Here is a 17047-nt window from a genome sequence, read left to right as displayed (position 1 = left end):
CCCTCCCCGCCCAAGACCCAGCGGAGCCCTTCGAAGAAAGAAGGGTCAATTCTCTTGTCCGCGGGGCGTGTGGACAGCGGCCAGCCCGAAGGAGCTGCAGCCCGAGAGAGAAAAGGGGGCGGTGCCAGCCTTTCGTTACTTTCTTTCTCTCGGAACGGCAGCTGCCCAATCGGAATGGAGGGGCGCGGCTTCGCTCCGCCGCCCGGCTCCTCCTCCTCCCCCTCTGCCCAATCACGGGGCGCGGCGTCCCGCCCAGCTCCGCCCTCGGAAGCTCGCCTTCCAATCGGCGGGCGGAGCGAGCGAGCCTCGTTCCCGGACTGCAGCAGCCGCGGGAGCTGGCGAGTTGCAGGCTTCGCCGCAGTGCGAGACTGGCGGGTTCCTGTGGCGGGAGCGCCATGGAGCGGGCCCCGGAGCAGGAGGCAGCGGCGGGGGCGCCGGATCCGGGCGCGGGGGTCTCCTCGGGCTCCCGCTTGCCCGGCGGCATCGGCTCGGCGGAAGCCCTGGCGGCGCTGGGCGCGATCGGGCGGCGGCTGCTGTGGCTGCTGCCGGTGTACCTGGCGGGCCGGGCGGGGCTGAGCCTGGGCTTCGTGGTGGCCGGCGTGGCCCTGTACATGGGCTGGCGGGGCCGGCGGATGAGCAAGGAGCGGTCGCTGCGAGCCGCCGGGCTGTTCCTGGGGGACGAGGAGGCGGCGCTGAGCGCCACGGGGCTGGGCCGAAGCCTGGGGCAGAGCGAGCTGCCCGCCTGGGTAAGAGCTAGGCTATGCCGTTTTACATGGGGGGGGGGCGGGGAGGGCTCCGGGATTCCCCCTTGCGTCCCGTAGCGTTGAAGAAGTTCCCCAGGGAAGAAAAGGAGCAGCAAAACAAGGCGCGAGCTTTGGGATCGCAGGAGCTCAGCCATGCCCAAATCCTCTCGCCTTGGATGCGCTCATAGGGAATATTTGCGCATTCCCGGTTTCACATGCGTGGCTGCTTACGTGGGTGTCGGTTTCCTGCTCCTGCAAGCCTTATTTTGAAAGGGGTGGGTGAGTGGGCAAATATTGGTAAAAATACAGTTGCAGGGCGGTGATCCCGCGTCCAAGAAGGACCAAGTAACGTTAAAGTTACTTGCCCACTAAAATGTTTTCTCAGTTTGTCTGCCTTGACACACATGCCTGTACCAGCTGCCTCTAAAGCTTCTAATGATTTGATTTTGTAAATCTTCCATGGTGGATCTCATACATACTGTCCAGACCTGCTGAGGGCTGCACGGTGTGGCCCCAGACTGCCCTCAGAACCTACTTTCTTGCAACAATCAATCAGGCGTCTTTTAACCTGCATAAAGTGATGCTGAGTAGTATACACTGTTGCACTCCTGCATTTTTGATGCCTAACTCCATGCCCTGCTCCATCCTTAGTTTCCTTGTGGGTGTCTTGACCAGGCCTGTGGAAAGCAAAATATCTGTAGGTGAATCTCACTGCTTCTGTTGGCATCACAGGTTTTTCCTTCCTCTTCTCCATGGCAAAGAAAACAGGGAAGAAGTTAGCCTCGGGCTTCATCTGCAAAATGGGGATAATACTGGCCTATGTCACAGGGCTATTGGAAGGATAGCAGCGGACATGCAAAGATTCTGAGCAATAGAAATGCTACATATTATTATGCAGTAGTAGTAGCATTATTTCCCTCTGCTCACCTTCCAGCTGCTTTGTCTTAGAAGGGTGTTTGCAGCCATCAACCTGTAACTTTCCATGTTTCACTGCTCTGCATGAGGGAAGAAATGAAACTGCATCTCCAGTGGAAGGAAGAAGGCAGCAGCCTCTGGCTAGATGCTGTGGCTTGGGGAGAAGCGCATGTTCACACCCTCTTGCAAAACGGCTGCTGCATTTAGCACCCTCCTGCAATTTGTAACTGCTCCTGCTCTCTTGATAGCTTTCCTGCTTTCCAAAGCTCTCCTTTCTGCATCTTTAACTATTTTGATCCATCATTTTGTCATCTGCTTCCCTATTTAGCTCCCCTTAAAACTTCCTTCCAGAACCCTCCTCCCTCCCCCTTGAGGGAACCCTATGTGATTTTCCTGCTTTCCTGCCTCCCATCTCTCTGCAGTGCTTCTCTATCTGTGTAGATTAAGGTTACCAGATTTTTTCTAAGAATCCGGGGACACTTAAAAAAGAAAGAAAGAGGAAAAAGGTTATTTTCAAAAAGTTATTATTATTTCTTTAAAAAAGAAGTAACATCTTCTCTTCTGTGGTCTCACCTGTCACGCGACTTTCCTCTGGGCCCCAGCCTACTCTCTTGGAGCACTAGCTGCCGTGCAGTAGTCCTTGCCCTCCCGATGCTCTCCTACCTCTCCTCCTCAGTGGCACAGCAAGGTCAGGGCTCCCCTCTTTTCCCCCCTTCCTCTTCCTTCTTCTCCTCTCCTCCCTCCCTGTGTCGGCTCTGGGGTTTTCCTGGAGTGCTGCTGGGCAGTCGGCCGGGTGCTCTCACTCCCAGCTCGATTTGGGTCGCGGGGTGTGTGTGTCAGTGGTTCCCCCAGTTGATGCGCCGGGCAACCACAGTTCCCCCTCGGCAGTGGCTGTGGCAGCAGCAGTCTCAGCAGCCCGGAACCAGCCTGGTAGCACAGTTGGCTCTGGCTGGCTTCAGGAGCAGCTCACTGCTGTGGCGCCTGCCATTTTGCCTCACCGTAAGTCCCCATATGATGTGTCTTGTGCTGTTGAACCAATCACGCAACATTCATTCCCTACTAACAAATCTACAACACTTAAAGTTTAAATCCGGGGACATTAAATGAAATCTGGGGACGTATTTTGTCTGGGGACAGATTTGTAGATCCGGGGACATCTGGCAACCATAGTGTAGATGCCCTTCCTGGAGAAAGGTACCTTTTCCCATCCTCCTGTTAACTAGCTCATGCACAAATATTGGCACTGTCTTCTGCCATGCCTGTCTTGCTTCTTTCTTGTCTTTTCTCTGCCCTCCCTTTACATAAATACTAGGGAAGAGTTGAATGAGCAACCCTATAAGGGACAAGAATATCTAGCCAAGAAAAGGAGTAAAACAGCAGGAATTTAGTTTTCTCTCTCTATTTTTTTCTGGAATCTCTTTGTGTATCGCAATATTCTTCTATCTTATGTTGGTGTCTTACATGGCATCTTACATGGGCATAGCCAGGTTTTTTTGTTGGGGGGGAAGGACTTTTGTTGGGGGGGCAGAAATGACGTGATTGGTCAGTTGAAGTATTTTTATTGTTTTACTTTATGGGGGGCAAGTGACCCCCCTAAGCCCATGGCTTCTTACAAGAGAAACACAACTCTCCATACCTTTCACTCACTCTAGCTAGTATTTAGTTGGGTGTGATGGTGGAACATTTCTAGTCCCATATCTGTGGTCCAAAAAGCAAAGAACCACAGGGGAACAGAACAGACTGCCAACAGGGACGAAAACAGGCGACAGGGTGGAAAAAGGCCGCCCCTCTGTTTTTTTTACTGTGTCCCTGATTTGAGTTCTGTTGTAGTTTCAGGGGATGTTCAAAGAACCTGAGTATTTGGAAATCGATGATAGTATCTTTCAGCTCTCAGTTCTGCAATGTGGCTTTTAGCACCCTAATCTAAAGTGAGTTCACAGGTTATCATTTTCCAAGTGGTAATTGCTGTTCTTATGAGATAATGTGGATGTGCATAGCTGGTGTCAGCATTATGGAATAGAATGTTGTCTCTTCAGGAAATCAGCTAACATTGGGAGACAGTTTTGGAATGTGATACCTTAGCTCTGCTCTTGCTGTCAAATGGAACTTGTGAACTTGCCCTGGGTTAACTGTAGCCTGAAACCTCTGCAAGCCCGTGCACAAGCTGAAAGATCCATACTGCTTCAGGGGCTGCAACCCTTGCTGGTCCTAAGGGTCACACTGTTAAACTAGTTCTCCAGCGGGGCACTAACATTGGCCGAAGTGCATGCTGGCTTGCCTTAATTCCATTTTAATTGTATCTTTTGTAACTGAAACTGGGATTGCACATCACACTGAATGCTTAACGGTCACTGAAAACAACAACTGTTCAGTTCCAAGCTCCTGCGGCTCTGCAACACCCAGTGTCCAAACTTAATGGCATTTGTGGACATCCCTAGAGATGTAAAGGTATGGGGAAAAAATGGGGGGACCCTATAAAAATGAAGAGAAGTGGTTAATTCCACCCAGGTTTTCCTGTGTTTATTCTAGACTTATAGCTACCCCATTCCATCAGCAGAAAAAGCAATGTGGAAAGCCATGATAAATTGCCCTAAATGTGGGAAGGTAGAATTAAATGTGTTGTTGCTGTTGCAAAGTGTAGGTGTGGCCAAAAGATGCCTAGCAGGGTTGAGTTATATTAACAAATATAACTCCCAAACCACCTTGCCTCCTATTATTGGCTTTACTTGCTTTCACCTGGCTTGTCCCTTGTCTCCTCTAACTCTCCTCTGCTGGAACTTAAGCAAAAAACCAAAAAACTCCTGTCCATTATGTTTTGCTTCCATCCTTCCGATCTTGTGTTCTCTAGCGCCTGATCATCAGTCTCAATTCTCCTTCTATGTGATGGGTGGAGTAAAATAAGATAAGGTGGAGATGCAGCATGTTAAAATCTATTGTGGCAGGAAGTGTGCTGAGGCTCCCCCTTCAGCCCTGTGTCTTACTGATAAGGAGGAAAGAAAATCTTACAGGAGATACAGAAATGTACTCGCTCCTGAAGGATGGCTGTACTGTTAGGGCCCTGGGTAAGATAGCTACCCAGTTTTGCTGCGGCTGCTGAAAATGGAAAAGTGAAATATTTCTCTTTATAGCCTGATGCAACGAGTATGGCTTTGTTGCATAGTGGCAACAGAGGACCTGATTCTATAGGGATATAAGCAAGCATTCTCTGGTCCAAAGTCTAGATGTGACAAATGAACTAGCACCAGGGTGCTAGGTTCCTTGGACTCCGGGAAGCTAAGAGATGAGGAGTGGGTACCTCAGAGCTATTGACTAGTATGGTTATGGGCAGGAATGGGAGCATTGGAATGAAAATTCTGTGCCAAAGTAATCCAGATTCTATGGCAAAAGAAGCTAAAATGTGCAACCTGTGCCAATAATGTAACCTGTTTAGTATTACTTGCAGGGCCCTCCCACCCATGAGGCAAGGTGAGGCGGCCACCTGAAGTGGCAGGATCCACGGGGCAGCGGATCCTGTTGCTTCTCCCGCAGTGGCATTGACAGCTGTGATGTGCTCCTTGGGGTCTCTGCCTCCTCCTTGGCATTCCCGTCCCCCATGTCACTTCCGCAGCAGCCTCTTGGAGAATAGGGGGCAGTCCTGGGCTCTTCCCACCCTTGTTCCCAAAGTAGATATTTATTCCCTAGCGAGGAGGGACACCATTATGTGGTTTGCCTTAGGTGCCAATATGTCTTGAGCCAGCCCTGGTTACTTCTATTCATAATAGGGGAGCACAAGTAATTTCAAAGCGTTGATCAGTTTTGATGATGCAAAGATGTTAGCATATGTAGCCAGCCTGCATACTTCGAACTCTGTCTTTGTAGGATTGAGGACTAGAAACCTATAAAAACAAACTGAGATTTCCAAGTTGTCAAATGCAGTGCAGGTAGCAGTGTTGTCACTCTTTTTAAAAAAATGATCTACTGGGGCACAACAAACTCCAGGGCCAGGAAGGTGGAACTGCTGACTCTGAAACTATTGAAGCCACAATGCCTTGGTGGATATATTTTAGTATCTTGCTGAGGGTGCAGAACTGTTAAAGATGGAATAGGTTTGTCCATTTGGATGTGGCTTTCAGCAAGAAGGAAGGTCATGTTCCAGGTACTTCAAAAGCTTATTGTCCCTTGAAATTGATTCTGTAGTGAAACTGTCAAAGCACTCATATTGCATGAAACTCGCTGACTTCACTTTGTTAGGATAATAACAATAGCCCTTGACCCAAGACAGCAGTAAACATGGGCAGTACATTAAAAAGAGGGTCTAAAATTCATTCTTTTTCCTGTTGTAATTAATAATCCAGGAGGGCAAAACTTAAGGATGGTGTCATCCTAGCTGAGATTGTGAATCTTCCTTAAATAAATTAGTGCTGCTCAATGTCTGTGCGAAACAGCAGACTTATTTTTGTTTCTGAGTTAAGAAAGAAGTCAAAACCAGCTTTTCCCCATCACACTTTAGAAGGTTGGCTGTGTCTGTGGTGAGGAAAGAGTGGTTACAGTGTGCATGTGCACTTAGTGGTGGAAAATAAAAACGATTCATTGCATGCCATAAATGGAGAGTTTTCTGCTTTTGTTCGTCGCTGCACTGATGACATCAGGCTCCTAAATTTGTTCACAGATGCCCAGAACTTGAACTGCTGCGTTGGCCAGCTTCATTTGCTGAGGCCTTTGGGTTGCAGTTCTAACATCTGGAATCTTGCGTTAAAATAACCGCTTGCGTTAAAAATAAACAAGTTTCATTCCTAGCAGTAAGTGGCTTGAATTGACTTTTGGCTTACTTGCCTTTTATAAGAGATGCCTGAAAGTCAGAAGCAAGGGTGTCTGGGTGTTAAATCTCTGCTGGAAGCATGTTCCCACAGCATGGAGTCAGCTCTAGTTGAGGCCAACTGTGCCTTTGTAACATCACATCTCTGGATGACCTCTGTGAACAAGCTGTGAAAGGAGAACCCAGGTGGGCCTTAAGGCATCCTAACTCCATGTTGCAATTTATATCAGCCCAAGAACCATTTAGCACCAAAGGAGGAGGCAGCTATATATTGGGCCAGATTGTTGGTCCACATAACTCACTATTATCTACTACAGTTGACTCTCCAGGAAAATCAACAGTCATGTGGCACCTTTATGACAGCATGAAGTCTGTTGCATGAAGTGTTATCCTGACGTCGTATTTTCTGGGGGACGTGAGGAATTGTAAACAGTGAGGCCGGAAGGAAATGTAATGCAGAAAATAGAGACAGTGGTAATTATTAAATAAACAGTGGTAACTCACAAAACCAGTTTTGGGTGGCAAGGCATGGGCTCTCCGGGGTCTCAGATAGAGAAGGATCCTGTTACCTCAGGAGTGGGGAACCTCCTTTAGCCTAAGCGCCTCATTCCCCCAGGGATGTTTCCGGACCACATTCCAATGGTGGGTGAGGCATGAAGGAAAAGTGGACAGAACAGTGGAGGTGACACATGCCTTTTTTATAGTAGGCTACATTTCATCCGCACACCCCCCTTCCAAGCAGGTAAGAGGCATTATTGCAGTTAAAGGAGAGCCATAGAGAGGCACTGGAGGAGGGTGTGTGGCCTGGGGAGAGTCCCAGGGGTCAGGTCGATGGGCTTGGAGAGTCATATTTGGCCCACTGGGTGTGAGGTTTCCCACCCCTGTGTTTATCTGGTATTTTTAACTGGAAATGTCAGGGATTGAACCTGGCACCTTCTTCATGAGAAACATGTGCTCTACCAGTGTGCAGGGTTTAGGATTATGGTGTTGTGCAGCCCAAACATGTTCAGATTTACATCAAAATCCCACTCATTTTACTTCTAGCTAAGTGTGTATACAATTGAAGCTTGACACCATTTCTTAAATGTGATGCGAGTATGTTTTGCTACTATATTTCGCTCCTCAAGCCTCAATGGCTCTGCATCCTGCATCCCTTCTGGTTTTCCCCTATTGGCTCTTCAGCCCCATAGCTCCTACTGCACTGATCCACCCACTGCGTGCCTGTCTCCTCCTGGGAACCCACACACCACACCGACGTGTTTCCCCAGCTCTTACACCCTCTCTCTCACTGTACTACTTCCTGTGGCTCAGCAATGATTAGGCTAGCAATGCCCCCCTTTCTCTTTGGTCAGTTTTCCTCGTGGATCCGCTTTTGTGAGAAACCCTGAAGCTTTAAAACCTGCAAAATGTCTTGTGTGTTTTTGTGGAGATGCATTATCACTCTCTCGGTAATATTTTTGTGCGTGTTGAGAGATAGAGGAGAGAGATAATTGGATCGGACTTGAACCTTTACAGCTAATAGGAAGCAGCTAGATTGGGTTCTGAGTGTTTAAACCAGAAGGCAATATATTATCTTACTTTGGGGTGGGAGGGGGAGGGGGGAACAATTCTTGCATGTTTTGAAAAAAATAAGGCTAGTCAGACACTGTTCTGAGACTGGCAGCCGCACAAAGAATTCTCTGCATTAATAGTTCATCTGGGCGGCAAGCCCCTTTGCAGATATGACAGCATCCTTTCTCTGATGGATTTTTCCTCTAAGCTGGGATTAGCATGGGTCTGTCCAAAATGACCCATTTCCCTGGATTTAATATTGTTTTATTATTTATTAAATATGGATATTGCCCTCCACCTGAAGATCACAGGGTGCTTCACAACATTAAAATACAAAATGAGAACACGCAATACATAATAAAAACAAGATAAAAAACAAAGCCTCTCCTACGAACATATTTAAAAAGCCATAGAATGATATAATCAGTTGAATGCCTGGTTGAATAATAATAATAATAATAATTTTTATTTATACCCCACCCTCCCCAGCCAAGGCCGGGCTCAGAGCAGCTTACAAGCAATAATAAAAACAAGTTGAATGATTACAACTATAAACAAAAATAAAATACAACATTAAAATAATGGAACATTAAAATATTAAAATGTAGCCTCATTGCAGGAGAAGGAAAAGAAAAAAGAAAATGGGGGGGAGGGAATCAAATTGGCTCCAAGCCAAAGGCCAGGCGGAACAACTCTGTCTTACAGGCCCTGTGGAAAGAAATCAGATCCCGCAGGGCCCTGGTCTCATGAGACAGAGCGTTCCACCAGGCCGGGGCCAGTGTTGAAAAGGCCCTGGCTCTGGTTGAAGCCAATCTAATTTCCTTAGGGCCCAGGACCACCAGTTAGGGCAGTTGGTCCTTGAGTGTGGGGAGGTAGCAGAGATAGAGAGAGGAACATAAGATTAAGAAAGTAAAGAGGAACACCCTTTGGAATGCTGTAAAAGTTTTGTTTTATGTCTGAAATAAAATACATTCTTCTTTATTAATTGAAAAGCTGACTGAGACTGAAGTGATTTTTACCAGGAAGGACCTGGTTGGTGGCAGCGGATTAGTGGTGTATGGGTCAATAGTCCGTGAGACGACTGGGGGCTCCGCACAAACGCCACAAATGTTTTCATCTGTTTTCATCTGGCGCCTAAAGACGTGCTATGAAGGCACCAGGTGAGCCTCTCTGGAGAGAGCATTCCCAAAACTGGGGGGGGGGGTACATAAAGAAGGGCCTCAGGGGATGGTCACAGCGCCTGGGCTGGTTCATATGGGGAGAGGCGGTGCTTGAGGTCTTGTGGTCCTTAACTATCAAAGGCTTTATAGGTCAAAACCAGCACTTTGAATTTGGTCCAGAAACCTGTTGGCAGCCAGTGCAGTTGTGCCAGGATCAGTTTAATATGCTCAAACCGTCTTGCCCCAGTGAGCAACCTGGCCGCTGAATTCTGCACCTGCTGAAGTTTCCAAACCATTTTCAGAGCCAGCCTTGTGTATAATGTGTTGCAGTAATCTAACTTAGAAGTTAGCAGGGCACAGAAGACAAAGTTAGCTATCCCTGTCCAGGGCCACCAGCCAAAGCTAACGGGAGGCACTCTATCTTCTGAATGCCTTCTATCTTCTGAACCCACACCTTCCCTGTTCCAAGATTGAACCAGGAGGCTACATGTTGTTTCACTTAACTGCAGAACCTTGAAGAACCAGTAACTGTATGAGATTTGCTGGTGTGCCATCAGAAATACCGTATTGGCCTGAACATAAGCCTCACTTTCCCCCCAAATTCTGATCATGAAAAGTTAAAGTGTGGCTTATATTTGCAACCTTGCGGTATGCAGCCAGGAGCATGGGGCAAACAGCGGCAGGAGCGTGGCAAAGCGGTGCCTTGTCCCACGCACGCATAGTCCCCAGTCCTCTCCCCCAAGGCGGGAAGGGTATGCAGCCAGGAGCAGCGAGGAATGGAGAAGCTTATATGTGGGTATTTTTTCTGTTTATTCTTCCCCCATTTTAAAGGTGCGGCTTATATTCAGGTACAGCTTATATTCGGCCCAATACAGTAGCATTTGATTTAATACTCAAGGCTCCTAAAAGCTTCACCTGCCTGTTGTATATCTGCATAACTCACTGCTCTGGACACGCCTCCACCCAGTTGGGCTCCCTTTCTGAAGAGAGCAATTCTCTGTCAGTTACATCTCTGCTCTACCATCCGCTGCAATGATCCGGTTGAGTTACCTGTGCTTTCTCTGCCGCACCACCTTGCAGAGAATATATTGCTTATTTCCATGAGTCACTCCTGTGGGCTTTCTTGCTTCCAGTCATGGAGCATACCTAGTGGATGTGACTCTTTTGACCAGATGGTTTCTTATTTTTAAACTGTGAAAGTACCGGTAAATCTTTTCAGCAGTAAACATGGAGCAGCGCCTCCAATTTTAATTCAGAAGAATAATCTCCGCTATCAGAAGTTTAGAAAATCTCAGATTTGTCTCCAAATAGCCTTTGTGCCAAAGAGTTGGATACTTTAAGGGGAAGTTGGAAGGTTTTTAAAATTGATATTATAGTCTTCTGAGTTGCATGGGATGAGTAGGAATTGTGGTTTTAAAAAGCACAACTATCTAAAGTCTAAAGTCGGCGGTTCAAATCCCTGTGACGAGGTGAGCTCCCGTGACTCGGTCCCTGCTCCTGCCAACCTAGCAGTTCAAAAGCACGTCAAAGTACAAGTAGATAAATAGGTACAACTCCGGTGGGAAGGTAAACGGCGTTTCTGTGCGCTGCTCTGGTTCGCCAGAAGCGGCTTAGTCATGCTGGCCCCATGACCCGGAAGCTGTACGCCGGCTCCCTCGGCCAATAAAAGCGAGATGAGCGCCGCAACCCCAGAGTTGGCCACGACTGGACCGAATGGTCAGGGGTCCCTTTACCTTTACCTATCTAAAGTAGGGGTCAAATTCAGCTGCTATCTGGGGCTAGTGCAAGGGCTTCTCCCATCTCCTCCCCTTGCATGCCCTCGGTCAGATCTGGGGGTTGGGGTCAGGAGAACCCCCATAACAGAACGCAAGGAGGAGAAGGGAGGTAGTTCTGTTGGGCAAGCCAAAATGTTTGTGCTGATACAGACACACAGTTTTCCAAGCAAGTCCCCCGAAGTTACTAGGTCACCCTTTTTAAATGAGCTTGTCTGCCCACATATACATTTATTATTTAGCTATTCGTACTATAGATGACCTGAAAGATTTAAAAAAATGGGCCAACTCTTCTAATTTTATAAGAACCTCCCTGCCAGATTACCTGGAGGCTATTATGGTCACATGCAAGCAGGCAGGTGGCTGTTACCGAAGTGTATGGCAAGGCTGGTAATTTAGATCCTGTTAGGTGCCTGTCTAAGCAGATCAAAAATCTCACAGTATAGGAAAAAGATCCCCTTCTCTGTGCCACGGAATCTGTCTTGGCAGGCCTAGCAGCACCGGCATTTGGGGAATGCTTCTCTCTGACTCACCACCTACTCCTCACTCTGTTTTCTCCTATACAGGAAATGCTGCTTCTGCTGCTCATTTGAGGGCCACACGATTAAGAATAGTGGGTGTAGCATTTGGGGCAGGCTGTCGAAGGGAGCTTCTAAATATAAGCTGGTCTGGCATCTTCCTACCATTTTTTTTGAAGACCTTTTGAGCTGGATGCTGCCATTTGCAGCTAAGCTTCTTTAAGAAGAAATGAATAACACTTCTGAGTCAGTGTGAGCTGTGTTTACGGGAACTAGCGAGCCGTTAGATGAACTCCATCGAAGTGATGTACCCACATCTGTCTGTAAGGAGTCAGATACTGGAGACATTTGGCTTAGGAATATGCCAACCGTGTTCAAGGGTCTCACTGTGACCTGTGCTTTCCACACAGACCCTGTCCCTCCTCCCTAAAAGACTTCCATTTGAAAGAGGGAGGCAGAGTGACTCAGGGCCTGAAGGACCCAAGCAGCCTTTGCTTTTTGCCTATTTATGCCCTGGCTTGATGAAAACTGCAAAGTGCTCCATTATCTGAGCAATGTAAAACATTACAAATGTGTCACTAGTCTTGTAATCGATAACAGCTTAGTCCAGAGGTCAGCAAATTTTTTTCAGCAGGGGGCCGGTCCACTCAGTGGCGTAGCGGTGGGGGATGCAGGGGGGGCCGGCGGCACCGGGCGCAACATCTGGGGGTTAGGGTTAGGGGGCGCAAATCCACGGGTTAGGGGGCACAAATTACTTGCCTTGCCCCGGGTGCTGACAACCCACGCTACGCCACTGGGTCCACTGTCCCTCAGACCTTGTGGGGGGCTGAACTATATTTTTTTGTCGGGGGGGGGGATGAACAAATTCCTACGCCCCACAAACAACCCAGAGATGCATTTTAAGTAAAAGCACGCATTCTACTCATGTAAAAACACCAGGCAGGCCCCACAAATAACCCAGAGATGCATTTTAAATAATAGGACACATTCTACTCATGTAAAAACACACTGATTCCTGGACCATCCGCGGGCCGGATTTAGAAGGCGATTGGGCCGGGTCCGGCCCCCGGGTCTTAGTTTGCCTACCCATGGCTTAGTCACTAGTCTTGTAAACGGTAAGCAGGGTGAAAGGGAGCCTGTCTGCTGCAGTGGTTGGAGTGTTGGACTAGGGCCCAAGAGACCAGGGTTCAAAGCCCCACTCAGCTTACTAGGTGACCTTAGGCCAATCACTCTCTCAGCCTAACCTACCTCACAAAGTTGTTGTGAGGATAAAATGACAAGGTGGGGGGGGACCTGTCTACCACCTTGTGCTCCGGGCAGTAAAGATGGACTGTAAAAATAAATACATAAAATAAAAGATCAGTAGCAGAAACACTCTGCTGAAACACTCCTGTAACTTCATTGAGACACACTGAATGCCTTTAAGAAATAAAGGAGACCTTGCGTGGCTTTCTAAATGATTGCAAACTTGGGCTGAGGCAGGTCCTGCGGGGGGGGGGGGTATTGCTTGTTTGGACCAGGAGGAATATACTTGCTTAATGAATGTGAGTACAAATTTACTTTTCCTCCTCAGTTTAACAGGAGTGACTTTGAGGTAAGCTGTTTGTTTCACTGCCACTTGTGTGTACAGAGCCCCCAAGACCCCTTCTGCCTTGCATTGCTCTGGGGAGGGGGCTGTTCAGAGCGCATTCATTCGTAGGATGAATTCATTCCCATGCAAGTTGCACTTCCAGTTGAACTCTTCCCTCCCCTTCCACTGGCTGCTTTTGCCTCGGACCTCCTTGGGGTAAAAACATCTTGCAGATGGGTCAGGAGTGCGTGACAAGGGGAATTTCAGTTGCTTCCTTGTGAGTAGGTAATTTTAGTGCCTCCTTCACTTAATCCGCCTGACTCATTTCATCAGTGCAAAGATTTCTGCTTGCACAATGGACTTCTATTCCCTTTCTCTCTCCACATGTGCCTTGTGTCCTCTGCAAATCTGCTCCAGAAGGTTGGGGGAACCCCCAAAACAGATCTGGAGGGAGAGGTGGGGGAGTTCCATCACGCAAGCAAAAATCCCTGTGCAAACCAAACTAGTTAGTTGTATACTGCTCAATATCTTGGGGGTGGGGGGTAATCGTTCCACAAAGTGATACAGAAGTATTCAGCTAGGCAATAGTTGTCACAGCTTGTGAGCCAACCTTCTGGCACTCCTGTTGCCACAATAAGATTTGAGGGTGGGTTTTCTTCAGTATTGTCCAGAGATCATATTGTGTTGCTTTTTGTACTGACCGAAATGACAGCATATGCAGTTTCTGGCCGCGGTGGGAGAAGAGTTGGGTGGAGCAAATTTCCGAAAAATCTGTACAAAATTTAACCAACAAATGCAAAGCCCTTACAATTAAGCAGGGACTGATTCCCAATATCCTTATTAAGGCTGTTAACTCCTTTAGCTGCAAATCTGTTGCAATAAAAAAGAAAGAAAACTAGACTGGGGCTGTTGGTGGAATGGGACTGTTAAGTAGACGTTATCTTCAAACGATGCAACGTTCCATTGTTATGTTCTGCGAAATCTGCCAGATTAGTTTATGGAATGATCTGTCAGTGGAATAAAGAAAACATTTACTCTTTGAGGTGCCACAGTATGCCTGCACACTACAACATGTTCAGAGAGGTGACGTGTTTGAATACATAAAAAGTGTTTATTCATTGCTGCCAAGGAGGGGTGGAAGATATTGTTCACTATGTACTGTATTGTTCCCTGTATGATTCCCCTAGGGATAGGTTTTTGAAAGAGGCTTTTCAGACACTTTCATTTTATGATGGTGTGGTAGGGAGAAAGCTTGTTATTTATGGGTTGATGGGGATAAATTATATTGGGTTTCAGGGCCGGCCCACCTATGAGGCAAAGTGAAGTGACTGCCTCAGATGGTAGAATCCTCAGGGGCAGCAGATCCTGAAGTTGCTATTCCTTCCCTCCTGGTTCCTGATGTAAACCGCCCGTCACTCTTCCTTCCCTGGAAGAAGGGAGGGGGGGCGTCATTTTGGGGTCTGCCTCGGGTGCCAAAATGTCTTGGGCCAGCCCTGTTAGGCTTCTATGTTTTCCTCTAGCAGCCCGTGGATCAGACATCTCTCCATTAGGTCTGTATTTTTGTGACGACCAACAGTTTTTAGCAAATATGCTTAAGCCTGTTGTTTGTTCTTAGTCATGGGCTGCTCAGGTCATTTGACTTTCTGCATTTGAGAAAGCCTGAAGCGGCAACGTTCCTGCTGTTCTCCTTTGTGAGATGACTGCGTGAGGAAGGCAGATGTTTGCGCACCAGCAAGCCCGCCCACACCACGTATCCAGTGATCTAATATTGTCAGGTGGCACTGCAGCTGAAGTCTCTGCAAAAATCGATTTCCTTCTGCACGTAGCAAAGCGGACTGAGTCGAGCATCTGCTTCTGGTGCATTTGTGGTACTTGCGGTGGTGACCAGCGCAGGCATATGACCACAGACCCCAAACTGCAAGAACGGTTCATCACGTGGCTTCTAGCTCCTTGCTGCTATTGCCTTACAGTGCGCTGTCCCGAGGCAACATGGGGAGGTGGCCAGAAACAACTTGCCCAGAACAATGTTAGGCACCGTATTTTTCGCTCTATAAGATGCACCAGACCATAAGACACACCTAGTTTTTGGAGGAGGAAAACAAGAAAAAAAATATTCTGAATCCCAGAAGCCAGAACAGCAAGAGGGATCGCTGCGCAGTGAAAGCAGCAAGCCCTCTTGCTGTTCTGGCTTCTGGGATAGCTGCGCAGCCTGAATTTGCTCCATAAGATGCACACACATTTCCCCTTACTTTTTAGGAGGGAAAAAGTGAGTCTTATAGAGCAAAAAATACGGTAGTTGATACAGGAGCTGAAGCGTGATATCCCGAAAAACCACCGTATTTGTTAACCTCAAAAGCTACTTGTATGTTCAGCTCAGGTTTCTTCATTTAGGAAAGCAAACATCTTGACAAGTTCTTCAGTCCCAGAACAAGCCCAGCCGGTTTGGAAGTGGACCTGGGCAAACTTTCTATTTATTTTAATAGCTATGGGGCAGAGTTAAAAGGAGGAGGGTGGGATGCACCCTTTGTGAACCATCTTTGGCATTGCACTGTTGCATTTAGTTGGGTTATTCCTCTCCCTGCAACCAAGCTGGTTGCCAAAATTTGGTGAGCAATTTAAGTATACCAGGTTTATTTATTTAGATCATTTCTATACTTCACATTTCCAAGGGAATCTCTCAGCAGGCTTAAATAATCAAGTAGTGGAATATTGCAAGATAATCAAATCAAAACATTACAAGGGAGACTCAGATGCAAATAATCCACCTTATCATTAACAAGAAAGCACAATATTATATTAAGCATTAGAGAAGAAGAAGATGAGATATACAAATCAAGCACACAAACACAATGAAATTCCACATATAAATATAATTTATAACTAAACAAAATGGATGAAGTGGAAGTTGCACCCTCAGTTCTCTCCCATCCCCTACCCTTCCTCCACCAACAAACCCCTTTGTTAGCATAAAAGAATAATTTACAGCCAGCTCTTTTTTTTTTTAAAGATAATATTTTATTAGGTTTTGATAATAAAAGAGTTTTTTTAAAAAAACAATAGGAAAGACAAAAAAATTACAAAATTATGAAATACAAAAATACAAACATTAAACACAAAAAAGAAAAGAAAAAAACAAATATAAAAAAGACAAAAATTCCCTCTTTCTTAATTTCTCCTCTTTGGTTAACTTATTTTCCTGACTCCCTCACGTCTCCCATTTTTGTATCCCCTTTAAAAGTTAGTTCAGCAAATTCATGTCCTGTTAATCTATCTGTTATTAATCCAATCTTACATTTTACCTTGTTGCTAAAACCCCTGCAATTCATTTCAATGTCCTCAACATTCAAAAATTTTACAATATTTCTGCAAATACATTTTAAATTTCCTCCAATCTTCTTCCACCGACTCTTCTCCCTGGTCTCGTATTCTGCCAGTCATTTCCGCCATCTCCATATAGTCTATTAGTTGCATCTGCCATTCTTCCAAGGTGGGTAAATCTTGTGTCTTCCAATGCTTTGCGATGAGGATTCTTGCTGCTGCTGTAGCATACATAAAAAAGGTTCTATCCTTCTTTAACACCGATTGGTCCACTATGCCCAGGAGGAAGGCCTCTGGTTTCTTCGGGAAAGTATATTTAAATACCTTTTTCAATTCATTATATATCATTTCCCAGAAAGCCTTGATCCTTGGGTACGTCCACCAAAGGTGAAAAAAAGTACCTTCAGCTTCTTTACATTTCCAATATTTGTTATCGGGCAAATGATATATTTTTGCAAGCTTGACTGGGGTCATGTACCACCTGTACATCATTTTCATGATATTCTCTCTTAGGGCAATACATGCCGTGAATTTAATCTACAGCCAGCTCATCCACTCTTCTACTTGTCCTGTGCCTAGAAAGCAGCAACGTCTCATTTGTCGTGCTGCTTTCCAACCCAGGGAGGTCCTTTTTCTATACTGGTTCAGTCTATCATGCTGAGAGGTATTAAGCAACTATAGAACACTCTCTTGGTTCATGAAAGG

General features: G+C 46.6%; 1 protein-coding gene across 1 annotated transcript in view; it reads left to right on the top strand.

Moving 5' to 3' along the window:
- Positions 1-338: 338 nt before the first annotated feature.
- The window catches only part of ESYT1 (extended synaptotagmin 1), a 63519-nt gene continuing 46810 nt past the window's right edge, over positions 339-17047 (top strand). The window contains exon 1 of the mRNA XM_082205469.1: positions 339-746. Coding sequence (XP_082061595.1) covers positions 396-746 — 351 coding nt within the window. The 5' untranslated portion in view covers positions 339-395. The remainder of the gene's footprint in view (positions 747-17047) is intronic.

Source organism: Podarcis vaucheri (assembly GCF_965113315.1).
Source record: "Podarcis vaucheri genome assembly, chromosome: 2".
Taxonomy (NCBI): domain Eukaryota; kingdom Metazoa; phylum Chordata; class Lepidosauria; order Squamata; family Lacertidae; genus Podarcis; species Podarcis vaucheri.
This window is presented reverse-complemented; position numbering and strand designations above follow the sequence as displayed.